Source organism: Rattus norvegicus, chromosome 4, assembly GCF_021556685.1.
Source record: "Rattus norvegicus strain SHRSP/BbbUtx chromosome 4, alternate assembly SHRSP_T2T, whole genome shotgun sequence".
Lineage (NCBI taxonomy): Eukaryota > Metazoa > Chordata > Mammalia > Rodentia > Muridae > Rattus > Rattus norvegicus.
The window spans coordinates 95,343,148-95,368,262 of record NC_141537.1 but is presented as its reverse complement, the minus strand read 5'-3'; the positions used below and the strand labels follow the sequence as shown (position 1 = coordinate 95,368,262).

The 25,115-nt window shown below is 37.2% G+C and overlaps 1 protein-coding gene across 4 annotated transcripts in view; it reads right to left on the bottom strand.

Annotated features, from left to right (window-relative positions):
* Smarcad1 (SNF2 related chromatin remodeling ATPase with DExD box 1) overlaps positions 1 to 25,115 on the bottom strand; it is a 61,080-nt gene that overhangs the window by 19,578 nt on the left and 16,387 nt on the right. For all 4 annotated transcript variants that reach the window (NM_001107864.3, NM_001443550.1, NM_001443549.1 and 1 more), the window contains 5 exon segments: positions 3,705 to 3,904; positions 12,859 to 13,247; positions 15,561 to 15,642; positions 16,676 to 16,777; positions 21,423 to 21,523. In NM_001107864.3, the coding sequence (NP_001101334.2) occupies positions 3,705 to 3,904; positions 12,859 to 13,247; positions 15,561 to 15,642; positions 16,676 to 16,777; positions 21,423 to 21,523 (874 nt within the window).

Here is a 25,115-nt window from a genome sequence, read left to right as displayed (position 1 = left end):
CTGACTAAATAGTTTTATTAAATTGGAATATTTGATTAAAAAACACACATTCATATATAAGTGTATATGTATAGTCATACATATATGTTCCTTAGCTAGTTCTGTCTATATCGTGATAGTGTTGCTTAGTATGAGGAAAACTGCTGCCTGATATAGATTGTTTCTCCAGAACACAATAGGCCAACCTAAAAGGATCAATGAAGATGCAGACAGGTTTAACAAAGCCAATTTGCACTCCATTTGCTGGATAGGGATATGGCTTAATTGTTAAGAGTGCTTGCCTTGCATGCATAAGGCCCTGTGTAAAATCACCAGCACCAGTTAAACAAACAAAAGACAAATGAAAAAAACTATTTAATATGACAAATCATTAATTTGACAAATGCCAAATTGCGATAGGTTATATTTTTTCTCTTGCAGGTCCTACCTATCATTTAGATGTTACGTATTCAAACTTCCCTTCTACTTATTTTGACAATTTCCTAATTTTAACAATTACATGTGAAGACCAACGATCCATTTACTTATAAGAATGTAGGAAGTGTTCAGAACTCGAAATCTGCAATCTAACAAACATCTCTAGGCTGGAGGTTCTCCTACTTTCCACTCAGTGAAATGTTCTGGGACCATAAATGAAAAAATAATGGATTATTTGGAGGTTGCTTTTCTGCTGGGGGGAAAAAAAGAACTCTCCCAGTCATTACTTCTTCGGTGTAAAATGAAGCACGTGTTGTAAGAAAAGCTAGTTCATCATGACTGAAAGGAAAGAAAGAAGAAGAGTTCCGAGGACTGTGCATAATTAGTGTGAAATGCAAAACTGTGAGCTGGAGAAGCTTGTTTGAAATGTTCCACACACAGACTCGATCTGCCATCCACCAAGGGTCACGTCTTCTAACAGCACCATGGCTCCTCAAACACTACTCTATTAGTTACTTAAAGAGCACTATTCAGGTTAAACTATTTTCATTGACACCAGTCCATTTGTCAATAATTTCTGTTTAAAACAGGACAGAAAGCCCATCCTATCAAACAAGCATTCCCTGGGTTTAGCTTGGAAAAGACAGATGACCTACTTTTTGCTGAGTAAGTTAGAAACCTTTTCAATGAGAAGAGTTAAAATTAGTCAATTCCCTATCAACTACTAAAGTCTTAGAGATAGTTATGCCTATAGTAAGAAAAAAACATAAAAACTAGGACGGGATATACTATCTACATACTTATTCTAAAATTTGAACTAATTAAGCTCTAATTTAATGCCACTGTTCCTTACATCATTACATGTTAACTTTAAACAAGTTTAACATTTTGAAATGAGTATGAATATGTAATGGTTTTGAAGTACACATGACAAATTTTCTTTTTTAAAGATGTGTTTTTATTGCTTATGTATATGAGAGGATTAGAGTATGCTAGTACCACAGAGGCAAATGGAGGGCATTAAACCTTGGGAGCTGAATGGATTTATAGGCATTTGTGTGCTGCCTGATGTGAGTGCTGGGAACTGAGCTCAAGCTCTGTGAAGCAGCAGGACTCATAACAGTTCAGCCTTCTCTCCAGTTCTGGTATGTGATTTCTTACAAGGAGTTCTGGAATGTCTGTACCTCCAAAGGAAAATTTTCTCCTATTAAAATTAACAATTGGCCATGGTAAACTAAACACCTAGCATTAACTGATTCCATGTATCTGGAGACACAAAGGCTCTGCTCTGTTGAGAGAAAGTCCCAAGGGCTGGAAATATATATAACACAGCACCTGTGCCCAATGAGAGATACCTGGGTTCTTTCGTCAGCACTATCAAAGCTAATAAAGGTTATTGTCTGGACACTGTTTACTTCTGTAAAGCAATAATCAACTACAGATTTTTCTACACTGCAGCTGCAAAGTCTGGCCAGTCTGCCAAGGGGATACAATTTGGACTTTGCTCTAAGGAGAACTTAAAACTTCATTTCTCATCAAGTATTTCATTAAAAATAAAAAATGTCATTAAGAAATACATTAATATTTATAATTAAAATATGCCTTACACTAAGGGAAAGGAGATTATTACCTGACCACACTATTTAGAAGAGAAATTTATGAATGTGGGTTGAGAGTTTTTAAGTGATGCAGTGAAGTACTCATTTTTAAACTCCAAGTTATGATAAAGTGGACTCAACTGGGAAAGTCTGGCAGAGTGAAGAACTCCCCACGTCCACGCTGAAGAACAAGCAGCAGCAGCAGCTCCAACTACACTTAGGAGAACTTGCTGACATAGTTCTGTCTACGCAACACACAAAGGGCTTCTTTTGTGGGAGCTGCATCACGTTTCCCTACACCACCACATAGCACCCTAGAAGGGCACAGAAAAGATTCGAACTTACTATTAAAGGCCAATAATCATATCTTCTTTGTTTGCTTCATACTATGATTTTGAACTATTAATCCAGTGATCATCAGCAAATATGCTTTGATCATTAACTAAGAAAAATACCAGACATAAACTAAGGTAATCCTTTTGCCAAAACCCTAGTGCTAAAAAACAAAAACAAAACAAAAAACTGTAAGAAAAATTTTCAACAACAGAAAAGTACAAATATTCTAAACAAATCTCCCTCTCTGTAAGACAAGTTTTTGTTTTGTTTTGTTTTGTTTTGTTTTTCTTAAATTCCCCTGTGGCTCAAGCTAGTCTTGAACTCACAATGTAGCCCAGGCTGGCCTCAAATTGGTGATGATCCTCCTGTCTTGTCCACCCTTCTGGGATTCCAGAGATGAGACAACATGCCTGGCTCTAATTAACATTTAAAGTTGCATATACCCTGCATGGTATAGATCTTCTAGAATCTATTCCAACTAGTCCTTGATTTTAGAGATGTGGACTATTTTAAGCCAAGTGTGGTGGTTCCACGGAGTAAAACTACAATGTTAGCACTTAGTAGGTGAGTCAGGAGAATTATCATTAGTTTGAGACCAGATTAGACTTCATAGTGAGCACTAAGCCAGGTAAGGCTATATATAGGAAAGCCCGTCTCAAAAACAAAAAGAACAGAAACAAATGAAATACAAGCAAACGTCAAAATGAGCAATTGAATGTACTTCCCGAAAAGGAAGTATTCTGAACAGGTTTACATTTCCAAACTACTTAAAACTAAGCAAATTATTTTTAAAAAAGTTCAAAATGTACTTTCTCCTACTACAATCCTCCAATACCTTATGCAGAAACAAAATGCCACTTGAGTATTTACTGATGTTAGATGGTTCTACATGTTTAGTTTTTGCCAGGCTTCTGGCAAGGTACTTTAATGAGTAGCATCTAGAAGACTGGGTGCAGTTACGATCTGCTGTATCCTCTTGGTTTGTTTCTACCCTCAAGGAGACTTTTCAAAGTGCTTAAGAAACACGAAGAGCAAAATCATCAGTTTACACAAGTATGGCTAAAACATTCTTATTAGTTTCAGTGAATACACATAAAGCTATCTGTTGCCAGATAAGGAAGATAAAGGTTATATAAGATTACATAACAAACAACACAATAGAGTAAAATCTCCTGCTGGGGGAGGGATCAAAGAAAACATACTGGCATACTGTGTGTGCCACTGAGAACCTTAGAGAAATGTCTTCTAACCTTAGTTGCTGAATCACATTTGGTTTCCCTAGGCACAATGCAAATAAAAGTTCAGATACTTTATTCAAGTAAGATCAAAATAACTGTAATCAATGAATGATACCTTTGGTTTAGAAGGGAAGGCTGTTCTATGTTCCATCCACCTCCATTTCCAGTAAGCATGGTAACTTGTTTGGTTAATTTATTTGAAATATCTTCACATTTGTTCATAAGTCTTATAACTACATCCCTTTCTTGAATTACCGTTTTGCAATTCCATATCAAATCTTCAGATAGGCCATTGATTTTGGACATCTTTGTAAACTATGACATAAAAAGAAAAATAGTTCAATAGCTCAAATCTATCAGGCAGAAAGAATTAAAGTTCTTTTCTAGTTACTTAGTTAACTTAAGGTTTTGTGCTGTGGCTCAGACTCCCCTCAAAATTGTAACCTTCTCACCTCTGCTCCCCAAACACTGGGTTGCAGGAGTGCACAACCATACTGGGCAGCCAAATCCAAATTCTCTCTTTCAGGGGAGAAAAGATTGTAAAGACATCAAGAAGTGCTGCGTGAACTGGCTTTTCATGTCTACACTTGAATTCTTATGTGCTTCACTGAAATACTGCCACTTCAAACACATTGTGCTGAAATAAAATGTCTCTTTTCACACATACTCAACATAACACACAATACATAAACTCAAATTTATTATCAAATTTATTGGTACTGGCAGCAAATGTTTCCTTATATTAAAAATATTAAATTTTCATATTTCATTGTAGGGGAATGGTTCTGATGCTTTGATTTAATTGTAAATCTGCTGAAGATCCTTGTCCCCAATTTGTTTTTGATTGATCAATAAAGATGCCAGCGGCCAATGGCTGGGATAAGGGAGATGGCTTGAGACCCTTAGAGTTGCACAGTCTAAGACATATAGCGAGAGAGGAGATCACCTTGACCAGGGGAGGAGAGAAGGAACAGAATTAGAGCTATAAAAGGAGTTATCAGCCAAAATGCAGGTGTAAAAAGAGAAAGCGGTCCCAGGAAGGGCAACCCAGAAACATTTTGGGCAGCAGAGACCAATGGGCCTCACAGAAGGTTACAAGGCAGCAAAGCTAAGGGTATTTAGAAAGTATCCAGTTAGGGAAAAAGGAAAAGCATGCTAGCCACAGGAGGCTCAGAAGTACCCAGCCATTGAGCTAAAAACCTATTAGAAATAAGATAATGTATATGTGTCTTTCATCTATGGATCCAAAGAGAGTAGGATTGGGGGGGGGGGGGTGGAACAGTGCAGCACACCCAAGGGCACAAAGTTAAAATTCACCATGACATTTCTCATCCACTAATTTTACCCCCAAAAGTTCAGCTTCACCCCTTAGTAAAGATAATAGCAAAACAGACTGTGGGGCTAAACTCACTTTCATTTCTGTCACTTTCTATGACTACTGAATATTAAGATTAACCTGGGGGTTGGGGATTTAGCTCAGCGGTAGAGCGCTTGCCTAGCAAGCTCAAGGCCCTGGGTTCGGTCCCCAGCTCCGAAAAAAAAAAGAAAAAAGAAAAAAAGATTAACCTGAAGACATATCAAAGTACAACTCTACAAATTACAACACAAATAGTTATCATTTAACACGTTAAACTTACATTTGTTTGTTTGTTTACAAGGCAGGGTATCATTTTATTGCCTTTGCTGAACTGAAACTCATCTAGAGATCTGCCTGCTTCTGCCTCCTTAGCGGTAGCATTAAAGGCATGAACACTACACAGGCTGATACCTTGTTTTTAAGTGGAGATTATTAGAAAAGCATCACAGATCAAAATATAATTTCATAAATTTAAGTGATAGAACATTTGCCAGCATGTGAAAGACCCTGGGTTTGATAACATGCAGTATACATACAGGTTAATTATGACCAATCTAATAGTTACAAAAAAAAAAAAAAAAACTCTTTAAAACAACTACAATATAGTACCTGTGTAAATAATTGTAAAACTTTAAAAGAATGTTTTCAAAAGGAGACCCTGAATAATACAAATAACTGAAAACCTACGCCCTAAAGAACAAAGCTCAAACATTATTATGCAAAGGATGAAAAAGCTCAGCCACCACTTGGCAGCCCACTGAGGAAAAAAAAAGTCCCTCAATCCAGAACTGTAGGGAGGAACCTAACAGACAGCCATCTGCTAGAATAAAAACAAATGATTTTGATTCATATCACCATATAATATTTACCATACACTTCTAAATTAAAATAAAAATCATTCTTGTGATTACAGTGTTTCAAAATGTAGTGAGAAACCTACACAATAGAAATTCACCATTTCTGAAATATGTTTCTTGTAAAACAAAATCCAATTTGTAACAAAATAATTTTTATGTTTATACTAAGAGTTGGTTGTTAGGAAACAATTTTTCTGATCTATTCTATAGGATTTTTATTGCTTTTAGACAGGTCACTCACAATGTATAGCGGGCTGGTCTAGAACTATATAGACCTTGTGACCTTTAACACAGAGATCAGTCTATCTCTTGATCCCCTGTAGAGGCATTAAAAGCATATGCCACCAAGCCCAGCATATAACAGAACTATAAAACACTGATACACTTGTCTTTCACTTTATGTGTGTTTTGCTTTCATGTATGTACACTGCATACATATAGTGCCCACAGAGGCCAAAAGATGGTGTCAGGTACTCCATCCAGGACTACTTACAGATATTTTTTTAGCTGTCATAAGAATGCTGGAAATCAAATCTGGATCCTCTAGAAGAGCTTAATCACTGAGATGTCTCTCCAGTGCCCAAAATACTGTTATTTGTGTGTTATGTTTCTACAGGGACAATATTCACAATCATTAGGTAACCCCTTGCCCTCATAGTTAAGTTCAGGGGGAAATTACCCATATTCATTAGGTATAGGGAGGTTTTATTAAATTTCATTAAAATATCACATTTTAAATGAAATAAAAAATTATGGAACAAAAATCCTCATCTCATTTCTACTGTGCAGTTTGTTGGAAGTTTGCATATGAGAAAAACACCAAAATTAACCAGAAATCAAGAAAGAACATAAGTAACATAGTGTGCAAAAATTACAAGGTACATCTTACTCAACAACTCATTAAATCCAACAATTCTTAATCCAAAAAATTTACGTTATAAAATTGGAGAAAATCCAAAGTTTGTGCTTTGTTTTCAATGTTAACAGATCTTCTCTCAAATAACTTAAAATCTGAAACCAAGAGCAGGAGAGACAAATCAGAGCGAAGAGTACTTCCTGCTTTTGCAGAAGTCCCAAATTTGGTTCTTAACCCACATCAGGTTAACTTATAATCAGCTATAACCCCAGCTCCAAAGTATCCAGTACCCTCTTCTGCCCTCTGCAGGCACCCATGCACGTTTACATAGAAACACAGACATTAATGCATGCACAAAGAAAAACATTTGTTAAAGCTCAAAACAAGTAATATTTTCAGAGAAGTGATACCACTTCTGTAAATTGATTTTTTTTTCTGTAGCCAACTACTTTTTATTATATAAATTAAGGAGTTTGGTTGTTTTGTTCTCTAATGAATATGACTCTGACTGGTAAAAGTATCTGCTACATAGAAACAGTCTCTCCCTTACATGGTTTACTATTAATTAGGAAAGACAATCTAAGTGTTAAAAAGAAAGGATGGAACTTCACAGGCCTGTATTATAAGAAGAATGCTAAAACCTAAAAACTCTCTTCAGATGTAACAAAGAACTGCTGTAATCATACGATCAACATATCAGAGCTTAGAAGAACACAAGATTATTTCAACCAGAAAGTGGGAAAGGACTGAAGGACCATTCTGATGAGTTCAATTATGAACACTGTAAAGCAATTAAAAGGTTTTAAGTCAAAAAAAGGATAAGATTTTCTGTTTTAAAGGGACACCATGAATGCTTGACCACAAAATGGCTGATAAGTTCTATGTTTTACCAAAAAATACTAAATGAAAGATCCTGTGGCACATGCATGTAAACCTTGGGTGAAGAGGCAGAGAGATCAAAGAGTTTAAGGCCATTTTCTACTCTACAATGAGCGAAGGCCAGAATGGGCTACATAAACCTATACATACTTTCAATCTCAGCTGTCAGGAGGCCAAAACCAAAGAATGAATGAGCTTGACATCAAGTAGGCAAACGTATTTAGAATGAAAACTAAGATAGAAGGGATTCATGAGATGACTAAGCAGTTCTGAGCACTCAGTGGCTGTTCTTCCACCCAAAGGACCAAGGCTTAATTCCCAGCACCAGCAAAATGGGTCAGAGTTGTAACTCCAGCTTGGGGAGATACAACACCCTCACCTTCCAGCCTTCGTGGCACCTGGCAAATATATGGTACGCAAAAATATATGGAGGCAAAATGCTCATATACAGAAAAAAATTAATTAAGCAAAAACTGTTTAATTCAAAAGTATATATTTTTTAAAGGAATATTGCTAAGCACAAAAACTCTGTTGTTAAATTGTATATACTATAAAGGTGGCTGTAATTCTTGGGAGTGAGGTGCTTAACTCTAGTCCTGAGTATGAAAATATGAAAAACAAGGTAACATTTTAATTATAACAGAGAAAAGTTGCAAAAAAGAGCAAACAAAAAGTCAAAACAATTATCGATGATTTTAAACATAGGCGTAAGCAGGACAAGGTCACCCTATAAACCTCAGGTCACAGAGAAGCATAAAAAGTAGGATCTTGTTTACATGGCATTAAATGTATCAATGAATAGATGGCACGAAACTCTCTTAGGTGGTGGGTATCTTTGGTGGAATTTTGGATAAACCACATTTTTCATTCCTACGGTGTTTCAATTTTACACATACAAAAATCAACTTAAAAAACAGTATTAAGGGGGTTGGGGATTTAGCAGCGCGCTTGCCTAGCAAGCACAAGGCCCTGGGTTCGGTCCCCAGCTTCTAAAAAAAAAGAAAAGAAAAGAAAAAAAAAAAAAAACAGTATTAAGGGAGAGTAAAGAAAACATAAAACTCCTACTTACTAGACAGCTATATGCAAAGACTATCAACACGATTAGCGTCTCTAAAAATCTCAAGTAGTATCCCAAGAACGTTCTTCTCTGAAAGGCTGAGTTCAAGGGCCTGTACTGAAAAGAGAAGGGACCAGTAGACCCTGGAACTGCAGTTCCTCTCTCTTGCCACAATGTGTCACTCTTGCAAAAGAAAATGCCTTTGAATTTTTATAAGAGGAGGAAATTGTTTAAAGGTAAATTTCTAAAATTATTTAATTCTTAGTCAAAAAACAGTTCAGGGGCTGGGGATTTAGCTCAGTGGTAGAGCGCTTACCTAGGAAGCGCAAGGCCCTGGGTTCGGTCCCCAGCTCCGAAAAAAAAAGAACCAAAAAAAAAAAAAAACAGTTCAAGGACGGTCTTACTCATTATTACACATAGCTGGCAGCAGCTATAAGTATATGGCAAACTACTCATAATCCATTTGTAATTTTTAGGAAGTTCATCAAACTTGTACAAATTAAAATAAAGCCCCAATACAGTAATCTTAAAAAGCAATGAAACCACTCTACTCAAAGAAATAATAATCATAGCCAGTTGTGCTGACGCACACCTTTAATCCCAGGGTTTGGGGGGCAGAGACTGATTGATCTCTGTGAGTTCAAAGTTAACCCGGTCAACAAAATGAGTTCCAAGAGCTAACAGAGAAACCCTATCTCAGAAAAAAAGACAAAAACATAAAACAGAAATAAACTAATAAAAGAAAAAGAAAACAGAAAGAACCATTTCAGTATTTAAGATGAAATGAAGACAAGTATTTTATAGGGTTAAACAAAGTGAAGTCAGGCACCAGTTCTTCAAATCACGAGAAGACAGAGCAGCACTGGCAGAACAAAGCACTAGACAGAAGCTGTACCTGCTGGGGCAGTGCTAATACACATTTACCCTGAACACTGAAAGAGACAGGAATCTAAAGATGGTAGGTAATATTCATGAAGGAAGCTATTCGTAAATACTATACCAAGCAGTATAAATAGACATGCTTTTTAACAAAGTATGTTTTATTTTATTTAAGGCAGGATCTCCTGTAGCCTAATATGGCCTAAAATGTGTTCATGGTTCAAAGAGAACCATGAAATTCTGATTCTTCTGTTTCTAGCTCCCAAGTGCAATGATTACAGGTGTGTGCCACTGTGCCTGATTTATTTGGTGCTGTGGATTGAACCCTGGGCATCATGAGAGCTGGGGAAGCCCTATAACAATCAAACTATATCTTCCATAAATAATATTCTAACAAGCATATAACACTGCAATTAAAAATGCAACATGGACACAATCGTATCCCTATCCTGTCTGATACTAGGCTAGAAAGACCAAACTTCTTCAAGTAGTTGGTGAACTGATACCATCAATTATGAACTTTGCCAATAAAAACTTTCATTTTCCCTACTTTAACAATCATGAATTTTCAACTAATGCCATTTTTGGCTTGCTATATTGCAAAGCCTGCTATATGTAACATTGTAGTTTATTTACAATTAGCATGTAAAGTGTTACTATTTAAAAAAAACTCTGGATAAAAGAAAAGAACATAAAGAAAATCTAACATTATTGAAATCACAGTACAAGGACAAAGAAAGAAATGAATAAAGCTACAAACATAAATACTTTGAATTCACATCTTTTAAAAAACCAATTTTTTTCTCAAATAAAATAAAGGTGATTAAATCGAAAACATTTTAACTTAAGGAAAAAAAGGAGGAAAAACATCCTCTAGAAAGAAAATTAGAGCAATACAGAAAACTGCAACCTCAGAATTTAGAATTATTGTGATATACTATTAAATGGCTACTATTATGCAAATATATTATATATTATATGAATCAGATTTATATTACATTATATATTTAAAGGTTTAGTGAAAACTAATAATCTACAACTTTTTCAAAGTATGGGTTAAAGGTGTTTCTAAGATTTTTACATTCAAGTTGCATTTTTGATTAAATATTTATGAATTTACATTTATTTATTCACTGTTAGGAATTCAACAATCGCTTTAGGAATTGAAAGGTTTAAGATCGCTGTCCTAAATCTGTAATATCTTATAATTTCATTTAGTTCTGTGTAAAACCTTGAATGACAAAACTTCAAATGTCATAGTAATTTTTGAGTACAGCATAGGGGTATTTTTGCTATTGTTTGCTTTAACCCTGAATATATTATCACATTATTAATAAAAAAGGACAGTAAGTTATATAGCTTTTATAGAAATGTATATAATATTAAATTTTTAATCATTTTATTAATATATTAAATTACTTTATAATCTAGTCACATTCAAAATGCTGGCTCCTAGAAAGTAAAAGCAAAAATTTCTAAGGAAGTTAAAATTTTAGGCTTAGAGATTTACTTGTCTATTTATCAATTTGCAATAGCCTATTTATACACCTTGCTCAGGATAACAAAACATTGTACCCAATGAAGTAATTCGTCTACTTTTAAGATACTTTCTCACTACTTCATAAAATGTTCAACATTGAGATGGGTTGGCTAGGATGAACAATATGGTCTTTATGTCCAATTTCGTGAAGGAAAAAGAAGTCAGGAGACTTAGTAAATAATGCATAATCTCCAAATTCATGTCAAGACTGATATAAACTCTGCCAATTAATTAAGGAAATATGTCTTGTCCATGTTAAGTTGCTGAATATTTTTTAAAACATCTGGCACATATACCTTGGTAAAACTATATAATCTGCTTTTATTATAAGCTATCTGGGCAAGTAGTTACAGTGACTACACAAACTAGTACAGATAACTGCATCCCTTATTAAATAAATTAAAATCCTAACAAGCCTGAGCAACCCAAGCCCATAATAACACAAGAGACCATTAAAGATTAAAAGAAAAATAAAACGGGAGAAAAGAAGAAGCAGAAAGCCCTTCAGCAAATACCTCAACAAGTAATCACTCAGGCAAAGCCAAACAAGTTTCGAAACGATCTGCTTTGACAGATGTTCTCTAGAAAAGCATGCGCTTGGGGCAAAACGAAACATTTTAAGTCTGATTATGTGTCTTTTTTTTTCCCCCTTCAAGTTCTGCTGGACTAGTATTTTTCTATATGCTAAAATACTTTAATTTTTTTTAAAAAAAATGCTTTTTGGAAATTGTTGTGCAGAGACCATCCCCATCAACATTTCAGGACACTTATTGAGGTCATCCATGCTCGTTTAGGTTCGTTATAGGTCTAGTATTAGTCACAAATGCATGCATCTACATTCCACAGCACAAGGACTAAAACACCGAAGCCTCCACAAACCAGCAAGAGCCGCCTCATCTCTCAAAGCTGTACACAACCATCCATATTGCTGGGCTTGGAGGGCCTATACACAACCCAAGAATAAAGCCCACATTTCCATAAAAGTTGAAGTAAAATCTAAAACACAAGAGTATTCATAGGAATAATATTTGATAATCGCTGAAGTTTAGAAAACTCAAAAAGCAGGTATTTTAGATAAAACTCATTCACAGGAAGTCAAACACCAGAAAATGATCGTGCAAAGTGTACTCACCAGACAGAGCTCATGCCTTTCTTTCGCCTACACTTGAATTCTATGCTTCCACAACTTTGCTATTTTTTCCAATAAAAAAATGCTGCAGCCTGCTACACTCCATCAAATGGCCACGTTGTTTAATCAGGAGAAACATGTTAGAAACTGAGCTGTCACATTTAGAAGAAAAAGAAAATAAACATCTGCTTCTTTGTGGGGAAGCATAAAGCACTCAGGCTGGCATGTGGGCCATGGAACGCCTCTGGCCGCTGCTACTGCTCTTCGGGCAGTTGTAGTCAAGTATCTGCCACATTCTTGCCTTCTGCATGGTGTCTCAGCACTAACAGATCACAACTGGCTAGCAAACAACTCCTTCTGAAAAGTAAGCTCTAATTTCTTCTTCTGCAGTGAAATGAACCAAGTTTCTATGCAAAAGATGAGTGACAGCATTCCCAGCCAATCAGCTTGGGTTTTTTCAGGAAAATCACCCCTTAATTCATTCAAAATTAGGTCATATGACACTATTTGAAATACTATTGGCTACAATGAAAGTAATGTTTGACTCTATACAGTATAAGGCCACCCATTTATGCTTTCCTGGGCTGAAGACAATCTGACTACAAACGGAACTATAAATTAAAACACACACACAGATACAGACAGACAGACAGACAGACAGATGAACACACACACACACACACACACACACACACACACACACACACACCCTTACCAGAGTTTCCCAATTATTAAAGGGCCGGAGTTCTATTATCTTCTGAGCCTTTTTCTGAGAACACTTAGGAATCAAAGTCAGTTCACCAATCGAAGCATCTTGAAGGAAGTGGAGAATTTTGCCTTTATAGCCGTCCTCCATCACTTCTTCACAACTGCTGTAGTCCTCATCCAGTGAGCTCCCAGCATCAGAACCCGAATCATACTCAGAGTCCTCTACGGCTTTCTTAGGATTAAATACATTTTTCTTACGTTTCTTGTTAAAGCCATTTTGTGGTTTCATGGAAATTTTCTGTTTCATCTTTATTTTAGCTGCATTTTTAGAATAATTTTGATTCCTTGCAACTTCTTTTCCATTTGTAACCTCACTTTGTGAAGCACACTGCACATCTGTGTACAAAAAAATACACAAGTTGTAACTAACTTAGAAATATAAAAATTGAATAAAATATGAAACATAAGATGTCAAATAGAGTAAGAAGAGTATGTAAACACTGCATTTTCCTTGTGAATATTGAAGAATTCAACCACAACTTCCTGTCAAATCTTAATACACATTAAGAGTAATATAAAACAGAATTTAAAGCTATCAAAATCTACAATGACATTTCAAAGGTAGTTGGTAACTCACTTTTAAACATAGATCTGCTTTTAAAGCAGGCATTCTGAGACAGCAGCTGCATGTACACACACTGCCAAAAGGAACAAAGGAGCCAGGCCTGGTTGCAGCCTGCCAGAAGCAGCAACGCAGTGTAAAGCATTTTCCTATCACTGCGACTACTAATTTATCACCATTTAACATCAAATATATTGCCTCAAAGTGCCACTGCTCTGTGTTTCACTGATTTTTAAGCTTCCTGTGAATGAAGGTACAATTTTTTCTAAATTATTTTCCTAAGAAAATAGTACTAATAATGGATAAATTACCATTGACCGTAGCCTGTGTCTGTGGGTTCCAAATTGATGGATCCAACAAGCCATATGAAAATACATTAGAACATCTACACAATGGAATACTACTCAGCTATCAAAAACAATGACTTTATGAAATTCATAGGCAAATGATGGAACTGGAAAATATCATCCTGAGTGAGGTAACCCAATCACAGAAAAACACACACATGGTGTGCACTTATTGATAAGTGGCTATTAGTCCAAATGCTTGAATTACCCTAGATGCACAGAACACATGAAACTCAAGAAGGATGACCAAAATGCAAATGCTTCACTCCTTCTTTAAAAAGGGGAACAAGAATACCTTTGGGAGGGAATAGGGAGGCCAAGTTTAGAACAGAGGCAGAAGGAACACCCATTCAGTGCCTGCCCCACATGTGACCCATACATATACAGTCACCAAACTAGATAAGATGGATGAAGCAAAGAAGTGAAGGCTGACAGGAACCGGATGTAGATCTCTCCTGAGAGACACTGCAAGATTATGGCAAATACATGGGCGAATGCCAGCAGTAAACCACTGAACTGAGAACGGGACCCCCGTTGAAGGAATCAGAGAAAGAACTAGAAGAGCTTGAAGGGGCTGGAGACCCCATATGAACAACAATGACAACCAACCAGAGCTTCCACGGACTAAGCCACTACCTAAAGACTATACATGGACTGACCCTGGGCTCCAACCCCATAGGTAGCAATGAATATCCTAGTAAGATCACCAGTGGAAGGGGAAGCTTTTGGTCCTGCCAAGGCTGGACCCCCAGTGAATGGGATTATTGGGGGGAGGGCAGTAATGGGGGGAGGAAGGGGAGGGGAACACCCATAAAGAAGGGGAGGGGGAGGGGCTAGGGGAATGTTGGCCTGGAAACCAGGAAAGAGAATAACATTTGAAATGTAAATAAGAAATACACAATTTAATAAAAATGGAAAAAATACATTAGAAAAAGAACTGGATATATCCTGAACATAAATTTTTTCAACATTATTCCCTACATAAGAGAAAAGCAGCTTGCACAGCATTTATGTCATGTCAGGTGTTGTAAGTAATGGTAAGATGACTTGAAGAAGACAAGGGGAAATGGCATATAGGTCACATGCAAATATCATGCCACTTCACAAAAGGAAATTGGGTGCTAGTTAATTTCTAGTATCAGGTCCTGAACAAACCTACAGATAAGTGTGTGCTTAATTTAAAATTTTTATTTTCTATTTATTCAAAAAACTTCCAGAGTTATAAGTTATTCTATGTTCACGCTTTGCTCATGTAAAAACTTGAATACATAAGTAAAGTAAGAACTGAAGTCGCTGTGCTGGACTTTAAAAGCCGTCGTTTTGTTGTAGAATGCTGCAGTCTATTTGACTGTTGGTTAGAAGCATCTCTGGACACACACAACCTAAGTCTGTCTGCAGCTCTCTCCTCCACCACTCTCTGCAGCTCACAGCACCACTTTGGATTCCCGCAAGTGAGGCTAATATGCAAACAACTGTAAGATCCATCCTAGAGTGGCAGATGTCAAAATATAACTGAAGAAGACAATTTAAATGTTGTCTTCGGAATCAGAAAAGATTATACAAGAAAAACAAAGTTATGCACTACCTTGACTATTACAATGGTCAAGAACAAGTCAAAATACTTGGGAATTCATCCTTTAGAACATTTTACAGTATTACTCCTGAATCACTTTGAGTCAGCAGCTGACAGGCTCTGTTCTACAGTAGGACATGGGACTGAGGGAGCCCATTACTGATTACCTTGATCTTCCGCAAACACTTTCAGAGACTCCAAGGCTTCTGTGTACATCCACTCATGCTCCTTAAGCACTTCCCTTAACTCCTGAAAGTACATTATTTTTTTCTGTTAAAAGCGTGAAATTAACAATACAGAAAAATAGTTATGCTCTTTTAAAATGTAATCACTGGAAAATAAAGAATTCATATTACTACCTTTGTTTTTGTTTTGAGACAGCATTGGCTGTCCTGGAACTCTCTCTATAGACCAGGATGGCCTTGAAAATTCACCAGCCTCTGCCTTCCAAGTGCTATAGTTAAATGTGTACACCACCTCTCTCAGTATTGCCATTGTTTTAGTGCTATTTTATATATCCTTCCTGTTTAATTTCACCTCACAAATACAGTGTTCAACAGGGATAGAAATGTGACTTTTTTTCCTCTTGCCCACCTTCCCTAGGCCTTGGATAACAGGCATGCTTCAGTATATGCAACTTAACACATCTCTGGCTCCTATGTATATATGTGACAAGCATGCTCTACCAGCCGTGCTATATATATCCCCAGCTGATAAACAAGCAGAATAATGCATGTAAAGGACACTGTAACAAGACTATGCATTGTTCACCAGAATTCAGACAGATTACCTGAGCACAAAAAGAACACATCCACGAAAATTTCCCATAAGTTGAACAAGTATATGCGTCAATAAATACACAGCAAAGAGAGAGGACAGAGGTTCATGTATTGGCATGCCTAAACAGTTTCATGTTAACTGGAAAGGAGGATGACCTTTATGGAGCATTAAGATACTGAAATGTAATACTTTAAAATTCTTACAACAAAGTTCAAGAGTGAGAACCTGATGGAAGGGGTTAGATCAGCTTTTTACATTTAACGATTCACAATTTTACTATGATTATATTTACTATGATTCCATTTATAATACTGACACCACAATTAGTAAGCACAGTAAATAATTAAGGTAATAAGCAAGTAGCTGAAAATATTTATAATACTAGTTGGTGTATATAATTCAAAAAAATACAAAGTTCACCTTAAGTTTGCACATGGTTTAACTCAAACACCATTTTATAATACAAACATGTAAGTACACGCACATTTGAACACTTTTTTACCTGTTTATCAAAATTTGGGAATTCCTTCTGCAATTTCAACACAATACTTTCTTGCTTTTCCCAGTTGCTGCTAGCTTCTGCAGACTCATTTGATTCTTCTCTCTATGAGCAGGAAGGAGGGGAAAAGGGAAAGAGGGAAACATAAGCTCAAGTCTTCTCCACTCTCCTTTATCTATATTACTTCCTAATAGAGCTGCTATAGTTCTCTTTTAATAGCCAAAGAAGAATTGTGATTGTTATTCTCTGGCACAGAAGGACAACATGACACTGTACAGGACACATGCAAATCAAGTGCTATGGAAGCACTAGGGTATAGAACACATGGGAATGACTGTACCTCATCTGCACAGGGCTCTGGGTTGTCACCAACACTATATAGAAAAACATGCTATGTGCATTGGCAACAAAAGGAAGAGGATTGCATGGCAAAAAGTGACTTAGTGGGCTGGAATACAGTGCGTTTCACAACTACAAGTCTATTCGGAAGAATCAGAGGAAGTAAGACTTTTGAGCAAAAGAAAAAATATAGTATTTGAAAAAATATTTCAAAACTCTCAGAAACTACACTCATACCAACAGTTTCACTTAGCAGTAGTGATCTAGAACCTATTCATATTATCTAAGAAATAGAACAAAGTTCATGGAACATTGCATTCCATGAGGATATTGAAGCACTTTAAAGATTACAGAAGAAGCCGGGCATGGTGGCGCACACCTTTAGTCCCAGCATTCTGGAGTGACTTCAGGCCAGCCTGGTCTACATAGTGAGTTCCAGAACAACCACGGCTACAGAGAAACTGTCTCAAAACAAAACAAAAGATTACAGATGAGTGATAAACAACAGCCAAATGGCCAAGCAAGTGTTTTTTTTGCATATTCTGAAACCTCAGTCATACTGGAAGGGCTGTGTTTACATAGGTACCTGTGTGTATAGGTGCATGTTAATGTGTACATGGAGGTCTCAGTTTGACAGCAGTGGTCTCCTCAGGCTCCCTGGACCTTTGTTCACACAAGTACTCCTCACTGAGCTCCTTACATGGCTCAGCAACTGGCGTGACTGCTTGGATACCAAGTTCCAAGATTAGCCTGTCTGATTCCTGGTATGGAGGCACACCATTGCACACAGCTTTTTATGTGGGTGCCAGGTAGGGATCAAAATTCAGGTTCTCATGCTTCTGCGGCAAAGCATCAGTGCTGTGCCAACTGAGCCATCTTGCCAGACCTAACTGGTTCACGTGTTCAAAGATTTGTATCAGGTTACGGTAGTGGCATACACCTTTAATCCTAGCACCTGGAAGGCAGAAGCAGTTGGACCTGTGTGTTCAAGGCCAGCCTAATCTACAGCAGTACAGTCTGGGCTATAGAGAAAGCCTACTCTAAAAAACAAAAACAAAAACAAGCCAAAGTATTATTTGTATTTATGTGTAAGTATGTTGCCCACATGTGTATGGTTGCCTGTGGAAGTCAGAAAAGGGTATCAGATTCTTCAAAACTGCAATTAAAGGTTGCTGTGAGCCACCCAACATGGGTGCTAGGAACCAAACGTGGGTATCTAAAAAGAAGTATGTGCTATGAGCCAATGAACAATCTCTTAAGAGGTTTCTCAAGTAGCCCAAGGCTAACCATGGACTTGCAGTCAGGATGACCCTGAACCCCTGATTATTCCGGCTCTGCCTACCAAGTGCTATAGGAGTAGAGGCTCTAGCTACCACAGTTCAGTCTATTCCTCCTTTGTTTTAAAAATATTTCAAATGTCTATCAATGAAGAGGGGGGGAAAAAAACTTATGGCAGGGCAAAGGGGGCAATGTGACTAGCCATTAAATAGAAAATTTAATTCCATCACTTAGGAGGCTGAGGTAGATGGAATACCATAAATTCAAGGTAAGCCTAGGCTTACTACAGTATAAGGCTTTCAAGAAACAAATAAAAAATGTATGCTATTGCTTGGATAAGCCTGCAAAGATGACACAAAAATGGTTATATAATTACATTTATAAAAGAAATACCTAGAGTATGTAATCCGGAGATGGAGAAGGCAGACTGCCAATTGCCATGGACTATGGAAATGAAGAAACAAGACCCTACTTTTGAGTGCATCCTGCCATCGTGAACCAATGAAAACATTTGTAACTAGGTAGGCAAGGTCAGAATGCACTACACTGGGAATGTCCTAATTGCATTAAACTGTCTACACTAAAAAGTTAAATTTCAGGCTATGTGAATTTCTCAATAGAGTAAGATATGGAGTTGGGTGGGGTGAGAGCTTAACATTTACAAAGCTTTGTTTGGATCACATCTCCAGAAATAAACATTTGTTGGGGGATATTTTTTGTGCACCCTGTATTCAAATGATGACTTCTATACCCACAGATCTGGTGGCAGTCCCAGTTTTGGTATTGTCACTATTATGAAGTATCTCCTGATTCAGTATTTTGTAAAACATTGTTCTCCATCACCTGATTGGTCAAATAAAGAGCTAAATAGCCTATAGCTGGGAGAGAGAGGAAGAGGTAGGACTTCTGTGTCCTGAGAGTTAGAGAGGGTCTCAGATGGAAACTAAGGCAGCTGCCATCTGGACAGGAACGAAAGAGGAAGTCAGTGAGACTAAGATGGCAGAAAGGCAGGCGCCTGGCTGGGAAGCAGGCCAGGCCAGCACTGTCAGGTTGGGATAGCTCAGAGTCTGCGGGCTATGCTACCTAAAGCTTTCAGCAAATACTCAGAACAAAGGCAGGCAGAGAAAATTCCCTACTTTTACACTGAACTGAAAAGCAATGAAAGGCTTCTAAAAGCAGACATCTGGACAAGTTTTTGGAATGAAATATATGGGAGCACAAAGGAAGCAGTCAACACGCAATGGCTGCTATGCCTGTTTGTATTTCCTCTAGGACCCCAGACCTCTATCAGCTGTAGCAGTCACTGCTGAAAATATCCAATGGTTTTAGTGAGTTTGAACACAAATCTCTCTCAGTGGGCCCAGAAGTTATGATTTAATCTTAGGGTTGTTTTTCTAGCACCAGAACACATAGCTAGAATACATACTTATTAATGATAGAAAGCACACATTAGGCCCATAAATCACTATGTAGGAAATACCAAATTATAAGTTCCAAAAATTGTTCTTCTAACTCAAAAAATAAATCACAATCATGTTTCTGAGGTAACTATAGAGAATAAAATTATCATCCCAACCCAATATAATACACATCCTTGGATCACAGCAAAATTGGATGGGTTTTTGGACAATTTGTTCAGAGTAACATGAATACACCAAGGTAATGATTCAAATTGTAGTGGCTATTCCAAGTCTGGAGTTTTAACTGAAACCTGCCTCAGCCTAAATGCTGGGATTACAAACACCTTCCATACACAAATTTTTTAAACTACACAGTGGTCCCAAACTTCATGAATCACAGGACTAATATATGCTTTCTACTGCTGTTAAGTACGTGTTCTAGCTGTGATTTTGGTGGTACTAGGGCTAGAACTCAGGGTCAAGGGCATAGTAGTAAACATTCTACCACTGAGCTGTAAGTCTCAACTCCATTTATTATGCCCTGTCCTTATTGACAAATTTTTCTCTTGCAATGCCTTTTATCTTTAGACAGATTCTTACACAATTCAAGTTAATACTGAACTGAATATATGGCCAAGGATGACCCTGAACTTCTGGTCATCCTGTCTTTACCTTCTGATTACTGGAATTACAGGCCTACACCTCCACACTTAGTTTTATGTAATAATGAAGATTAAACTTTCATGTTAATACAAAAGCATTCTACCAACTGAGCTGCACAACCTCAGCGTGCAACATTCTTCAGGTGGGCTATTTTATAGCACTTGATTATCATCAGATAGTTCTAAGAAATATGCAAATACTTTGTAAGTCATGTTTTTAGGTTTCTACTGTCTTCATTTGGTCAGTAGGCTGAGTTTAGGTTCTTAGGGCTGTCCAAGTCCTAACCCTAACAATTCACGTAACAGTTCTTTAATCAATGTTTATAGCTCCCCCCAATAACTGAAGCAGGGGAATATCCCTAAAGCTGTTGCCTGTCTCTGGAATACAATTCCCTAACTGTGCTACCTTGTCTGGCCTCATGGGAACAGATGCACCTAGCCAAGCAGAGATTTGATGTCCCAGGGTAGAGGGATAGCCTGGGCAGGGGGATGTCTAACACCTCATAGGAGAAGGGGAGAACCAGCAAGGAGGCATTGATCAGAATATAAAGTGAATAAAAAATTTTGACAGCTATGGGAAGTTATTTATGACCACATAAAGGAAACAAATAACTTTAAACATGGTTTACAGAATATCTGCTTGATTACTAGAATCATATTGTAGCATGGCATAAGGAACTACTATAGTGCAGAACCTCTAAGGAGCTGGAAAAAGATGACCAACAGTTGGGTGGACTTTCAGGTCTGACATCTAAACATTCAGCATAGCCCTTGCTTTTTGAGAATGTATTTATGTTTATGTATATGGTGAGTTTTTCACCTTCATCTATGCATCACATGCATACAGTTGCAGTGCCTACTGAAGCCAGCAGAGTCCCTGGGAGTGGAGTTTCTGAGATTTGTGAATATCCATGGTTGGAACTGAATCTACGTCCTCTGAAGAGAAGCTAGTGCTTCTGAAACCCACACTCAACGTACTAGTTAGGGTTACAATGAGCCACACTCACCAGCCTAGCCCCCCACTCAACATGCTCTAATTCCGATACAGCAAGCAATTCAAATGTTACTTACACGATCCCCTCGCGGCTTTTTTAAAGACTGATCATCATTAGCTTCATCCTCTTCATATGCCTCAGAAGAAGAAGATAATTTTCTTTTCCTGGGTCCACCACCTTTTAAAGGAGATTTTTCCACAGAAAAAAACAAGAATCAATTCAAACCAAAAGTAAATAAAGGTGCACTATGTGGATACAGCTGCCCAGACAAAGGGTTATTACTACAGCTATGTAAGTGGACTAAAGGAAAGCCTCTCCAGTCTTCTAAGGGAAGTCGGTCTTACACTGCATTTAAAAAATAGTATATTGCTAGTGCTAAAATATTTTCTTCTGTCTGACAAGTAATTCTACAGAACAATACTGAGACTATGCGTTCTCACCAATGACTGTTCAAAAGATACTCATCAAGTGTAAGCTATCAGAACAGCATCACTGATTCAAGTAAATGCAAGGCCTTTTTCACTTACTTTCCATAACAAACCTACAAAGCGTAATTTTTTACAAATTAGAAGGAATGAAGATACAATGTGAACTACTTGACTTTTTTTTAACCTACAAATAAAGTACACTTACTCAAAGTGACTACATACATGGCAGCTGTGGAGTTCTTTGAAACTTCACAATGTGATAGCTCCAAGAGAAAACGGAATCTTGATTTTCTATAGACTAACGTGATAGTATGACTCCTGATTTTCTACAGACTAACAATCATGTCAGTATGAATAATTAATATATGCTCCTGGTTTATTTCACAATACACCACTACTGTATACACAACAAATTTTCAGTACTACTGGGGAGGGGGGTTGGGGGAGGGGTGTAAAAAGAATCCTGTCCTGAAACTCTCTTTGAAGAGCAGGCTAGTCTTGAACTCAGAGATCTGCCTGTCCTCTGTCTTCTGAGTGCTAGGATTAAAGGCATGTACTGCCATGCCCAGCAACAGAATCTACTTTTAAAGGAAAAATTAAAATGACCTTACGCACACAATTGGTACATTTAAGTAAACATTGATGGCAACTTTTTACTCACAAAAAAATTTCAAGCAAGACAGTTTCTGTTGTGTAACATGCACATCTAATTTTTACCTAAAAAGAAGACATAACTGGAATGTTCTCTCTGACAATATCAATAAATTCTTATTTTTTGTTTCATCAGGTAAAACATGGAGTTATATAAATAATCTTTTAAACTCAATATGTGGGGACTAGAGAAATGGTTCAGTGGTTAAGATCTCTGAAACCCACATTGATAACATGATGGCTCATAGAATTTGAAACGCCAATTCTAGGGAATCCAATACCCTCTCTGACCCATGGGCACCAGTTACACAAGTGGTACGACATACATGCAGGAAAAATATCCATAAAAATCTAAAACACAAAACAAAAAAAAAAAACCCATAGAATACAAAACTGAAAATTTTTCAGTTTAAAAGCAGCACCTTTGCGTATTATCCGAGGGTGATACCATACAGACTGTAATTTTTGCTAAAACCAATGTTCAAAGTCATGATTGGTTTACCTATTTAAGATTACTCAAAGGTATTTGAAAATCCTTGTTACAAAAAGATTTCAAAATACCCCAAATAATGTTCTTTCTTAACCACAGGTGGTATACTGAAGAGCAGCTTACCATTCTATACAATATCTCAAAGTTCATTGTACTTAAAACGAAAATGCTTGATACCATTGCCTTGTTCATCCCAAAATTTAGAAGAAAAAAGTACTTAAAGAACAAGAAAAGTCCCAAGTTCTTGTTTCCTTATAATTTGCCACTTAGCATTTAAGTGACAATATGAGAACCAGGCAAATATAAAAGGAACTAACACAGCTGGTTAGGGTTCAATGTGACTATAAACAAGTGGGTGTCAGTATGCTTGATAAATCTTCAGTACCTAAAATAACAGGTGTTACCCACTAGTGGAAGAGTAATACTAATAGAAATAATGCTTGTTAAATTAAGACATTAAATGAGAAGTTATTTAAGACTACAAAGAAAAGATTACTGTTTATAACTCACTGGTTATTATACAACCTGTTTTAAATGGAAAGATTAAAGAACAATATGAAAGCAAAAAAGAAAAGGTCATCATGCCACTCTTGTATTAATGGAACTACTCATTTCAGGAATGGCGAAAACAATGAAACAGACAGTCAACCTGCTCCTATAGCATTTCTCTACCCACATGATGCTAAGAGCTTCATGCACCCTTCCTTACAGTGAAGCAGCACCAGCTTTATGGAGTCTTCACAACCAATGAGTCTGACACTGTCATTTACAACACTCACTGCAAAGGAGACAAAGACCCAAAAGAGTTGGGTAGGACTGTTCCAGGCCACTAGTAAATACAAAAATATCCTCAGTATTCTGTGCACTCGGCACCCACACAATAGTGCTGCCTTCTTAAACTTGAGGAGATTAATGGTATGCAGGTATTTAATGAGAAAGAAGCGGTATCATACTTAGAATACATTCCAGCAATTCAGTAAAAAGATAGAAAAGGAAGTAGACAACCTGTTGAAAGTGATGCCAATGATCTCCACTGGTCAACACTCTGCCCACCTTCATCAAGCCTGCTACATCAGGAACAACCTAATTAGATTCCCTACCCATTTTGCTGCCCAACAAGTCCTCTGGGGCATGACCAGTTGCCCTGAACTGCATGCTGTCCCAGTCCCCCAAGCCCCATTGTCCAGCCACCAATCCTCTAGCCTCCACCAAGCCTGTTGCACCAGGAACATCCAGGTTAGCTCATGTCCCCATTCCATTCTCCTGCCTGCTGAGTCCTCCAGGGCACCCCCAGCTGCCCTGAGACATGCACTGCCCCCTTTAGTTCCACTGTCCAGCCCAAGGCTGTACACTGGAGGTCTGCTGCAGCAGGAATACCCTGGAAGAACCAGATGGCTAAAGAACACCATAACAACACAATCAACAAGAGCCAAGGCAGTATGGCACCTTCAGAGCACAGCTGTCCTGCTACAGCAAGCCCTGGATATCCTCACCCAACAGAAACACAAGAAAATGACCTTAAATCTAATCTTATAAAGATGACAGTGGCCTTTATAAAGATGAAAGAGGAAATGAATAAATCGCTTAAAGAAATACATAAAAATAGTTATATGCCTAATAAAGAATAAAACTAATAAATACGGGGAAATAAAATTAAACAGGAGAAGGAAATAAAACTGTTCAAGATCTGAAAATGAAAATAGAAGCAATAAGGAAAACACAAACTGAGGAAATCCTAGAGATGGAAAACCTAAAGCAGAGAACAGGAACAAAAGACATAAGCATCACCAACAAAATATAAGAGATGGAAGACAGAACCTCAGATGTAAAAGATACAATTTAAAAATTTGAAACATGGGACCAAGAAGATGTTGAATCTAAAAACTTCCTGATAAAAAAACATTCAGGAAATCTGATATACTATGAAAAAAACTAAACTAAGGATAATAGAAATAGAAGGTAAGAGTTCCAGCTCCAAGGACCAGAAAATATCTTCAACCAAATCACAAGTTCACCAACCTAAAGAAAGATGTCTATAAACATTCAAGAAGTTTACAGAACATTAATTAGATTGAGCCAGAAAAGAAAATCCTTCCACCACTTAATAATCAAAACACTAAATCAATGAAACAAAAAAAGAATGCTAAAGCTGCAAAGAAAAACAGCCAAGTCACATACAAAAGCAGACACATCAGATTTA